The sequence below is a fragment of the Sander lucioperca genome, chromosome 23 (genome assembly GCF_008315115.2).
Source record: "Sander lucioperca isolate FBNREF2018 chromosome 23, SLUC_FBN_1.2, whole genome shotgun sequence".
In the NCBI taxonomy this organism is placed as follows: Eukaryota; Metazoa; Chordata; class Actinopteri; order Perciformes; family Percidae; genus Sander; species Sander lucioperca.
Window position 1 is genome coordinate 16,034,241 of NC_050195.1, and position 12,707 is coordinate 16,046,947.

General features: G+C 39.6%; 1 protein-coding gene across 3 annotated transcripts; it reads right to left on the minus strand.

Moving 5' to 3' along the window:
* Positions 1 to 869: 869 nt before the first annotated feature.
* LOC116050128 (centrosomal protein of 164 kDa-like) lies at positions 870 to 11,135 on the minus strand. Of its 3 annotated transcripts, none has more exons than XM_035998286.1 (4): positions 11,062 to 11,135; positions 6,390 to 6,557; positions 1,412 to 2,227; positions 870 to 1,357 (listed from the first exon to the last, which is right to left on the minus strand). In XM_035998286.1, exons 3-4 carry the CDS (start codon positions 2,201 to 2,203, stop codon positions 1,259 to 1,261), a joined length of 891 nt encoding a protein of 296 aa, XP_035854179.1. In that variant the 5' UTR covers positions 2,204 to 2,227; positions 6,390 to 6,557; positions 11,062 to 11,135; the 3' UTR covers positions 870 to 1,258. The 3 variants fall into 3 exon arrangements, with proteins under 3 accessions (XP_035854179.1, XP_035854180.1, XP_035854181.1); XM_035998287.1 differs by having other exon boundaries at positions 6,390 to 6,554; positions 11,062 to 11,125; XM_035998288.1 differs by lacking the exon at positions 6,390 to 6,557 and having other exon boundaries at positions 11,062 to 11,131.
* Positions 11,136 to 12,707: the final 1,572 nt, after the last annotated feature.

The following is a 12,707-nucleotide window of genomic DNA, read 5'->3' on the forward strand; positions in this document are numbered from 1 at the left end:
TCAAGTCTCTGGCCATCTGATCTGTCCCTAACACTGTATTGTTAAATCTTATGAATTCAAAGCATGTCCTGTAGCTACCATCCATACAGTACAGTATCAAAATCAGTTGTAGGATAACCATATGGGGGCTACTGCAATGCAATCTGAAGAAACACAAATTAAGAACTCTGTTTCAATTTCATAACTGTATTTTTCAACATTTCAACTTGTGACAGGAAAAATATCACGTATGCTTTAATGGAGCTAGCTTAACTTTGTTACATCCAGAACTTACATTGGGTCTCCAACTTAGGACATCGTATAGTCTAATCTTCTGCTACTTAACACATCCCTCTAGCCCTCCGACCTGGTGAAATATTAACCTAAGTCTGTCATATCATATGGATACAACTATAAAGATACAATTTGCCTGTTCCTAGCATTAGCACAACACTTTGCGATGGTTAGCTTGTTACCTGTGACGATGTATGCTAAATTTAACGTCTCTTTCACATTAGCAAGTGACTGACCTGCCTGGGTGCGTTTTGAGATGCCTGATGAAGTTCGACGTTGTTGATCCGGCATCATTTATCTTAGTGCCACACACCTTGCATGTAGCGGTTCGCTTACTGTCACTGTTTACCAAGTTATTGAAAGCAAAACTAATGACAAAAGGCACAACTCCGGGAGGACTTGGTGTCGCCATCGTCAATGCATTTTTTGATATGTGAGTGCGCGCACATAAGGCATAAAGCATGCGTTACGTTGCACATTATGGCAAAGGGCAGGGGACATGTAGCTCGTCATACATTTCCCAACGTATATGCGCCAATAAAAGCACTTTAGATTTAAAAAGCAGTAATTGCATGAAAACGGGTTGTTGACGAGTCTCGAAGCTCAAGTCCGAGTCAAGTCTGAAGTCTTTTGGGTCGAGTCGCAAGTCAAGTCTGAAGTCACTGTTTGTGCAATTTAAGTGCGACTTGTCTCGGACTCGAGTCCCCATCTCTGCTAGATGGCACTCTTGGTTTAAAGAGAAAGGCTTAAGGAATGGCAATTCAGTGTGCTTTCAACCCTTTGTTGGACAGAGAGAGCTGTCTAGAGGGCACAGAAAATAAAGAAAATGTTTCATGAGGTTTCATCTGGCTATCACTACTGTGTACAAGGAAGGAGGGGGGATTGGACCAAGTGTGAGGCCCTGCTAAGGATCAGTTCTACAAGGGTGCTAAAGCATGCATTACACCCTTAGTTTAATATTTTGCACTTCCTGTGACTCAAGCTGTTACTCCAGCTGTGACTCCAGCTGTGACCCCACCTCCAGCTGTGAATCCCGATATGACTCCAAATGTGACTCCAGCTGGGCACCCAGCTCCTGCTGTGACTCCAGATGTGACTCCACCTGTGATCACTGCTCCTGCTGTGAATCCCGATATAAATCCAGCTGTGACTCCAGCTGTGACTCCAGCTGGGCCCCTAGATCCAGCTGTGAATCCCGATCTGACTCCAGCTGTGACTCCACCTGTGACCACTGCTCCTGCTGTGAATCCCGATATAAATCCAGCTGTGACTCCAGCTGGGCCCCTAGATCCAGCTGTGAATCCCGATATGACTCCAGCTGTGACTCCACCTGTGACCACTGCTCCTGCTGTGAATCCCGATATAAATCCAGCTGTGACTCCAGCTGTGACTCCAGCTGGCCCCCTAGATCCAGCTGTGAATCCCGATATGACTCCAGCTGTGACTCCACCTGTGACCAATGGTCCTGCTGTGAATCCTGATATAAATCCAGCTGTGACTCCAGCTCTGACTCCACCTGTAGCCACTGCTCCTGTTGTGAATCCTGATATAAATCCAGCTGTGACTCCAGCTCTGACTCCACCTGTAACCACTGCTCCTGTTGTGAATCCCGATATGACTCCAGCTGTGACTCCACCTGTGACCAATGCTCCTGCTGTGAATCCTGATATAAATCCAGCTGTGACTCCAGCTCTGACTCCACCTGTAACCACTGCTCCTGTTGTGAATCCCGATATGACTCCAGCTGTGACTCCAGCTGGGCCCCTAGATCCAGCTGTGAATCCTGATATGAATCCAGATGTGACTCCAGCTTGGCCCCTAGATTCACCTGTGAATCCTGATATGACTCCAGCTCTGACTCCAACTGGGCCCCCTGTTCCAGCTGTGAATCCTGATTTGACTCAAGCTGCAACTCCAACTGGGACTCCATCTGTGACTCCAGATGTAATACTGTCTGTGATTGGACAGATGTGAGGTGTTGTTAGTTTTGGTGAAAAGCATGTTATTATATCTGCTTCAGCTTTCAACATTTGTGAGTAAAATAAATGAATCAAACAATTAATAATTAAAGCTGCAAGCAGAGATGAACAGACCCTCGCCCCTCCCGGCCTGTACTGGCGGGATGCCGGTTGATGCCGCTGTATATTTCCTATCCATCTGACACTGTGGACACGAGTTAGACATTATTGCTAATATTTCTAACCAACACATCTACCCCTCCTGCTCTCTCCTTCACCTACTCTTTCACCCACACAGCCAGACCCACTGGCAGAGGTGGTGGTACAGGCTACCTCATCACCCGCAAATGGAGATTTTCTCTCTCTACATGCTGCCACATTTTACTCCACTGTCTTTTGAATTTAATCCTGTGAACTTAACTAATCTGCTACAAATAAACGTTGTTGTCTACCGCCCATCAGGTCCTTTGGGGGAGTTCTCGGAGTAACTAGATGTCCTCCTTTCAAACATCCCTGAAAATGGCCCTCCACTTGTTCTTCTTGGTGACTTCAACATCCAGACAAGAAGCCCTACAGTGTTTCCCACACATAGGCTAATTTGTGGCGGTGCGCCATACAATCAAGCACAGCACATATTGCATTTCGTTATTCTTTTTCTTTTTTTTAACACTATTTAAAACACGCAGCGTATTCGTTCAGCTGCATTTCCTTTCCCTGCTCTCTCCGTCTCTCCGTCACTCACGCCTCTCTCACATAGGCCACACACACACACACACAGCCCCTCCCCTCCGTGCACACAGCATCTGTCTCCATGAATATGAGAGAAGACGGCTGGCGAAATTCACACCTTTACACAATCACACATTAAAAAGTGCTATAAAAATATTTTATATTCTGAATATAATGTTGTCAGTGTGTTAATGTTGGAGTCCCGACCCGACTCTTAGCAAACAAGCGATTGCGCCTGCTTTAGAAAGTTAACTAGTCGCAAGTTTGCGGTAAAATGCAGTTGGGTTGTCGAGGTCAAAACACTATAGGTAGCAGCTGTGAATCAAATAAACTTATTATAAATAACGTAATGTAATTTTTTTACTCTTACACTGAATGTTTGCTGCTTCAATCCAGATGAGTATTGAAAAGTAGCACGTGTTGAGGATGAAGACCTGCCTGAACCAGAGGTATCAGTCTGAAACAGAGCTGAACAGTCCGACCAGTGTAATTAGTTATGTTATTAATTTGTTTACAATATTTTCAGGCTTCAACCATGTGCTGCTCAAGCAGAAAGACAGGGTCAGGGATATATTTGTTAGGCATTGAAGAAAGAGTAGGAGAGGAGGACAGCATCCAACAGCGTGTCCTCCTAAGTTTTTGATACTTAATTGTTCAAACTGCCCTTCTTGCTGTCACTGAGTGACTTCACACTGCTAGAGCAGCCTCTTTCGTCGTCATCCTTCAGGACCTTTCTGCTGCTTTTGACAAAGTGAACCATCAGATACTCATTTTCATCCTTGAGGATCTGGGTGTCTTAGGCTCTGCACCCTCTCTCTGGTCAAAGTGGGCACTTATTGGGTAACTTGGAGAGGATCTTTGTCAGAAACGTGTCCACTCACAACTGGGGTCCCTCAAGGTTCCATCGTGAGTCCCCTATTCTTTTCTCTGTACACCAACTCTCTCGGTTCCATTATTCACTTACATGACTTTTCCTACGACAGCTAAGCAGACAACACCCAACTGATTCTCTCTTTTTCCCAGTGTGAAACCCAGGTATCAGCATTAATCACTGCCTGTCTCTCATTGGATGTCCACACACCACTTGAAACTCAACCTTAACAGGAACGAGCTGCTTCTCCCACCCAGGACCTTACTATCACCATCAATACCTCTGTGGTAGTCTCCATCCAGACTGCTAGGAACCTGGATGTTCGACGACCAAATCCCTTACTGCCACTATTGCTGTAACAATCCGATTGTGTAGATACATGCTGCACAAGTTCAGGAAGATCCAGCCTTTCCCTTTAAACCCAGAAGGTGGCTCAGGTTCTGGTTCAGGCTCTTGTAATCTCACGTCTTGACTACTGCAAATCCCTCCTGGCTGGTCTGCCGGCTAGTGCCATTTGACCTCTGCAGTTCATCCAGAATGCAGCAATTTGACTTGACTTCACCCCATGTACAAAGTCTCAGACCTTACTGCAGCGGCCACGGGTTTGATTCTGACCCATGGCCCTTTGCTGCATGTCATTCCCCCTCTCACTCTCATTTCCTGTCTTAAACTGTCCTTTCAATTAAAGGCCTAAAATGCCCAAAAACTAATCTTCATTTTATGAAATACACAAATGTATTTATAGTCAGATCTACTTGTGCCCCAGATGGGGCAGTGATATTAAAAGTCTAAATGATTGGATTAAAGGGCTGGTTATTGTTAAAAAATGTCTGATACTTGAACCGATACCAATACTGTGACTTTAATACCACTTCCTAAACTTTTTTCGATATTTTATAAAATAAAAATAAATGCAACATTACAACACAAATCTGTTAATGTGTCTTTCAGCTGCTACTACTACGTGTGGCCCATCTCTGTGTAACGTACCTAGGAGTAGAGGTTGACCGATTAATCTGCCGATTTTTGGCATTTTTTTTACATAATCGGCATCGGCCAATATCCCAGTATATCAAGCCGATTAATAGGCAGACGCATCTGCGGGCAGCCTAGTGTTAAAAACATGAATAGGCGACATTTTTTACAGCGCACCCAGACCAGCTGCCTCCAGCCCCTCCCCTCGTGAAGTCTTGCGCTGTGTGTCTCGCACAGTCACTTCAGGCTCAGACGCTACCGTTAGTAGTAGCATATTGCTGGTGTTCTTGCCTTGGGATTAACTGTACTAATAAAACCGTACAAAACACCGCGGCCACACCGCTGTGGAAGCTCCCCGAATGTCATTTATCAGAGTCTGGTTGTTATCCCTGTCCGTGGCAGTCTCATCTACTCCTATAACGGAGCTAACTGGAGCTAACCGCTAACGGAGCTAACCGCTAACGGAGCTAATCGTTGCTAACAGAGCCTTCAGTTCTCCTTGCCTGTATCCATTAACTGCATCTATGGACTTAAGCACGAATAAAACCCTTAATTTTATTAAATTGGCTGGACGAGTTTTAAATTACAACCAAGAGTTGTTTGAATGACAGAAATGTGCTCAGATAAGATCCTAATGAGTGCAACAGGACATGTAACAGTAGGATCCCCAAAACACAGATAAAACACTTCAACAAATGAACAATGATCTAACAAACAAGGTGAACAAGAATTGACTTTAGATAGCTCTAGTCTTATGTGATTCAACAGGATTTAGGAGGAAATAGTGTTGAGATTAATAATAACATGTCACTTTCTGTGAAGCTTGCAGATTTGTATTCTCAGAAGTTTAATAAATGCTAAGTGCACTAAACTTTATTTTTTCATTGAAAAGTTTATTTGACAAAGTTTATTTTCTTACCCGTTTCGTTTATTTAATATATTTTTCATACATTATTTATACAATATACAGTATGTTTTTACATTATACATTTTTAATTGAAGTAGCCTATACAAGTGTAGAGTGGTGAAGTGTTCAATAAATGTTTTTGTTGAGAAATTCTGTGTATATTAGTGTTACATTTTATCTTTCAAATAGAGGTTTAAAAACAAGCACATATCGGGCAAATATTGGCCAAAATAAATCGGCAGCATTTATCAGCTGACCCTGATTTCTAAAGATCGGCATCGGCCAGAGAAAACCCATATCGGTCGACCTCTACCTAGGAGGTTTTCCTACGTGTCTCTACGACGTGTAACACTAAACAGCCAATCAGCAGCATTACTAGATCTTGGTAGAAGCATGCTGCATGCTGATTGGCTCACTGACGCTAATGAGATTTACTCCTTAGGGATTGAAATTGGGTATTAAATGATGAGGCATTTTTAAATACTCGATACTAAGGAGGCTATTCGGTCGGTGCCTAAAAAAGTATTGATTATTATTTGATTATTGATTATACTAAGGAGTATTTTTTTTTTTTTTGGGGGGGGGGGATAAAAATAAAACAAAAAAATTAAGAAAACTAAAATTAAAAAAAGTTACATCACACACTGTGAATCAAAGGCAACCTGGGTTGACTTACCAAGTTGATAACGACTGCCGTGGGACTCCTTAGCTTGACTCGGTTGTTAGGTTTTGTGAATCCTGATAACCACACCAGATATTCTGGCCTGGGTACGTTCAACACGATTCGTAGTGCAGGCCTCAGGTGAGCTGAATTGTCCCAGATGACTCCGACCTCAGGTTCCTGCTGGGACAGAAGAACAAAAATATGTTATGGTCAGTTTGTACCGATGACCAAGAACATCACAACAACTAAAACTACTAGATAGCAATTAATACATTCATATGTTTGTATATATGATATTTTAATTCAAAACAATCATATTTGGCTTGGGACCAGTTCAAGTCCCTGTACCGACTAAGTACAGAGTGTGTACTCAAAGCTTCAGAATCAGAATCGCCAACTATCAATCAGTTCGGTCATTTTTTATGAAAAATAGTAACAATACTCTGATTCCAGCTTGTGAATATTTTCTAGTTTCTTCTCTCCTCTGTGACAGTAAACTGAATATCTTTGAGTTGTGGACAAAACAAGACATTTGAGGACGTCATCTTGGGCTTTGGGAAACACTGATCCACATTGTTCACCATTTTCTGACATTTTATAGACCAGACAAGTTATCTATTAATTGAGAAAATGATCCCAGATTAATCGACAATGAACATAATTGTTAGTTGCAGCCCTAGTGCCTGTCCATGGGCAGCCCCCTCGCTCTGAGATCTCTCCATTAGGAAAGATGCCTTTTAAAATTGTTGCTGCCTTTTAAAATGGTTTTATTTTGTATATTTGTAGTATATATTGTAGATGTTACATTGGTTGGCATTCTGTGGACAGCAAAGGAAGAATATCATTGTATAGGGAGACATGTTTCCTTACTGTGCATATGGCAATACACTTTGAATTGAATTAATACAGGTGTATAGGTCCTGTTTGTGCATGTTTTTGTATTTTGGGCCTGTGTGTGTAATGTGATGACAGAGTGAATTTTTTTTTATTTCTTCTCTGGGATTAATAAAGTACGTCTTCTTCTTTAAAGAGGAAACTGGGTCGTTCACATTGTCAGATATTCTTTTAAAACTTGTCAAATCAAACTGAACTTAACTTTTAAAAAAATGTCAGCATCCCCAACATGTAACAAACTAGAGCACATTTTAAATTCTACTGTCACTGGATCCGTGGCTCTGCGGTGGCATTTAACTGCAGATGTTACTGTTTAAATCGCGCATTATAATGCATAGAAAACATGGAGAAATCGGATGTTCAACGTGTCCGGTAAAGTGAAAAAAAAGGAAAAAGGAGTCGTTGTGTGATCTCTGCATGATTTGTTTGAGCTGCTGTGTTCACATTTCAATGCCATGTGGATTTTGCTTGTTCTGCATGGTTTTCTGGGTTGACTGTGAAACTTAAAAACAAATTCCAAGTGCTGCAAAACAATGTTTTTCGGTACCCCCGCCGTACTCATATTGGTAGGGAGGAGTTTATAAGAGCTGGTCTACTACCCGTACATCTAAGAGTTGAACAACTTAAGCTGAACCATATGTTTAACATTGTTAATGGTCATGCCCCCAAATATTTATGCTCTAATGTAACCATGGTCCACACGCAGCATAGTCATAACACCATGGTCAGCATCCACTCCTGCATAGTTCCTAGAGCTAATAATGCAAAAATTTTTCTTTTACACTGGTATCATGGCATGGAATAGTTTGCCTACTGCTACAAAACTATCATCACAAGGGATTTTTAAAAGACAGGTCAAACAGCTTTTATGGAATATTTATTGATGACTTGGATATAGTTTTTACAGCATTTTTTGTTTCTTATTTATTTTGTTTTATGTGATGGCTTTTCCCCCCTCCTATTACTGTAAGTCATAAGAGTCTGAGTTTGTCTGCTTCTTGTCTATTGTTTCCTGTGTGTAACACCAAGGACCGTGCTGGAAATAAGTATTTTACTTGAGCATGTCATCCTTTGGATTACTGGACAACAACATGTTTTTCCTCTGACCAAAAACGTCCACAGGACGCAAATGTAAGAAGTAGCAATAGCCTTTTATGAATTTCTACAAAAAAATGGATGTGATGTTTACATATGTATGGTTTTGAAGCCACCTGGTGGGTTAATAGCGCAACTGCAGGGAGAGTGTTTTCCCCCATTCTTCAGCAAAGAGCAACACATTGAAGCTGGAGAAATGAACACATGCATTTTGAATAACACACTGTTGATTGTGTGCTGTTGTAATGTTGACACTGTATTAAACAGAGAGCAAGAGCAAGAGCCAGTCCTGTGAGGCCATTCCATCCTTCCTGTGCCATAAACATAAGGGGACACACATCAATACACAAAGTTTCTTTGTTTTTTATTGACAAAATGCATTATACAAAGAATCAGGTAAACGGCAACAGCACATACACCTCAACTGTAATTCTTATAAAGATATAAATAAATAAAACACACGAAATAATACAAACAATACAATTACCCATTCATTACATATAACAATAAAAAGAGATACATGTAAACATATAAAATCACATCTAGTCAGAGGTTTCATCTATATCAGGGATGTCAAACTCAACTTCACTGAGGGTGAAGAATTGTTTGGTTCGGTGCACAACTAGTGAACCTGTGAACCTAATGTGATATGCGAGTGGATCATAATCGGCGAGGGGCCAGATTTGGCCTGCGTTTGACACGTTCTCTACAGTTTCCACAAGTTTAACACTTGTTGTTGTTGTTGTTGTTTAACAATCTAAGTAACTTGAGTAGAGATTTTAGTTGTATGAGAAAAGGTACAAAAGGGCGCCCGGATAGCTCAGTTGGTAGAACAGGCGCCCACATATAAAGGTTTACTCCTCGTCGCAGCGGGCCCGGGTTCAACTCCGACCTGTGGCCCTTTGCTGAATGTCATTCCCCCCCCTCTCCCCTTTCATGTCTTCAGAGGTCCTGTCAATAAAGGCCTTAAAAATGCCCCAAAAATAATCTTAAAAAGAAAAGGTACAAAATTAGGAAATACATTTTTGTTTGGGAATATAAAATTTGGCATATAGGATGATGAAATTAATTAAATACTCAAGAGCACCATTTCCTGAATTATCATAGAAACAGATGCTATCTTTAAGGTTAGACAAAGTTAGTGGGTTCATCGTTACACAAAGCGGATGCAAAGCGGAGAGCTGGGCATGACCGTCACAGCTAGGCCTCTAACAATTATTACATAATTGTCCTTTTTTTTTTTTTTTTTTTACATAATCGTGGTTTCTTTGTTTAACCTGAATGAATTGCTAACATTAGCTAAGGTCTTAAGGTGTATGACTGGTAGTTGTTGATTGTGTTTAGATATGCCAAATTGTAATTATATAATTGATTATTGGTTGGATTATATGTTTTGATTGATATTATTTCAATTGTTAGATTTTTTACACTTGAGTCATTATACAAAAACGTGCCGTTTCCCATTGTTAATGTTTGATTTCAATGTACTATTTTTAAAGCATTTAAGCCTATTTTTGGATGAAGTAGATCCTCACCTCTTAGAAAAATAAGTTGTGCACTTTTGTCCTCCATAGGTTGTAAAAGTAAAAATAAAATCATACATTTTTTTAAAAAATCTGGCAAGATGCTTTGTACAAATATGTTTTTAAAACTATATATATATATATATATATATATATATATATATATATATATATATATATATATATATATATATATATATATATAAAAAAAAACTATGCATATGTTTTTGTTATGGGACATCATGGAAAATAAATTAAAAAATGTTTTATTGTTTATTCAGATTTACAGAGCAGCGTTGTTTTGAGGGACATGAAATGGCACGTTTTCGTATAATGACCCACTTGACCATTGACACATTCATAGCAACAAAAATAATTAGGGGGGGTACAGTTAGAGGAAATGTTTTATGATAATAAAGGGGCGTGGTTTACTTCATAGGCTGTGTATTTGTGTTATTACATTATCTGGGTCACATAACAGTGATATATATCCAAAAGATGGATCCTGGGATTCATTCAAAACTTTATTTGTATAAAAAATAATTATTATTAATAAGTAATAAATAAATATTTTTGACTAAAAGAGCCAATTTTATTGTGAATCGCAATTATTTCTGAGACAAATAATTGCACAGCAACATTTTGGAACTGTCATAGCTCTAGTCCCAGCATCTGGAATGGGTTGTTTCTTTAACCCGCCTCGTGACAAAGTGCGCCACAGGTGCCTGAAGGAGTCTGTCCACTAATGACCAAAAAGCGCGTCCGGCGCGCTCCCGTCCCGACAGAGCAGGACACCTGACTGCGAGCAGCGCGCGCCCCCGTCATAATGGACACCGCCTCCATTCATGTGGATCACATTATTCACACACACGTTTCACTTCTAACTTTCAACTAGAACTCGCGACTTTACATCTGTAAGCGGTTTATTCCAAAATGAACACGCGCGTGCGCGTAACCAGGGCGTTCCAGTGCGCATGCGAACTGTAGAGCTCTAACTTAGCTCTTTTTTTTTTAAATACTTTGTGAAAAACTCTCAACGTGAAGAGTGTTGAAGTCCGGACTCCTAGTTTGATATTCTTCAGAGTGTTCAAAGGGACGTGTGTGTCCGGTCCTCACTAATCCTCCAAACATAACCATAATTATAAACATGAAAAGAGTCAAGGCTTACAAACCTTTCAGATGGAGAGAAGACGCTGCGACACCCACGAGAACACAGAGTGAAACTTAACTGCAAACAGGAAGTAAACCACTGACAGAGTTTCAAAATAAGTGCGTTCCCCATCATGTTTGAAATATTTCCTGAACACATCATCAGACAGACACACAACCGGAGGGGGAAAATCTTCCTGAAGTAAATGTTATGAATAAAATGTACTTAGAGAATAAAAGTACTCACTTAGCAGCCAACATGGGCTCTGTCATATTATTGAGTGCAGTGACAAGTAACTTGCATGCGTATGCTGTCAGTTTGTATGAAATCAAATTGTACACGTATTGTATGGTTGACTGTTTTAATTTACTGTATCACAATGTTATACATTATAGGTTTTGTTCTGCAAAGTAGGCCTAAATACTTATTCATTTATTTATTTCAGGTTTATTTAACAGGGACAATGCACACTAATAATACATCAAAGTAAAATGTGCCAGAATTAGCATTTCACTGATTATTACATTCAGTTATTTATTACAGCTGGGGGGAAATGAATGTTGAAATATATTGTTAAACATATTTTAATAAACTAAATAAACTAATATTAGGTGTTTTTTTCCAAGTAAAGGTCAACTCTGGTAGGACTTAAACCAACAACCTCGGAGTTTAACTCAAACTAAGTCCAGTATTTTAGCCGGAAGGGATTATTCCAACAGGGATTCTACAGTTTGAAGGTTTACTAATGCCTTTTGCCATTAATTGCCATATTTAACCCTCCTGTTGTCCTCAGGTCAAATTTGACCCGTTTTCAAAGTTTTTTATATCAGAAATATGGGTTTCTTACAATCAAATTGCCCCAAAATAACTTGGAAGCATGCATGTATGTTGTATGGTACCCATACAACATTGTTCGCAGGTAGAATTAATGATCACTTCCATTGAATTTTGGTTGTTTTATTCAACTTTTATAGCATTTGAAATTTTTTTTTAAATGGTTTTAAAACAGTATCCTGACAAAACCAGTCTGTGATTCACTTAACATCCTCTGATCTAAACTATTAGGCAAAATAATTCATAGTTTCTGTAGTTCAAACTCAAAAATTAGGTGTAAATGTCATTTAAATTCGGTTTATTGACTATGAATAAAATAAAATAAAATAAAATAAAAAAGTGCCAAAAGCATTTTAAAAAAAGCCCCAAAAACGTCGGAAAAAGCGCCAAAAAAGGTTAATTTTCAATTTAGTCGAAATGGTCGACAACACAAGGGTTAAAGGTTGACGCTGGTTCAAATTCAATAAATTCCGTATTTTAGCATGAAGGTATTAATCCAACAGGGATCCTACTAGGGCTGGGCTATCGATATTACATCGATATCGTGATATGTGTCTAGATATCGTCTTAGATTTTGGATATCGTAATATCGTGATATGACATAAGTGTTGTCTTTTCCTGGTTTTAAAGGCTGCATTACAGTAAAGTTATGTCATTATCTGAACCTACCAGGCAGTTCTATTATTTGCCTTTTCCCCACTTAGACATTATGTTCACATTACTGATGATTATTTATCTAAAATCTAAGTGTGAAGATATTTTGTTAAAGCACCAATTGTCAACCCTAGAATATCGCAGCAATATCGATATTGAGGTATTTGGTCAAGAATATCG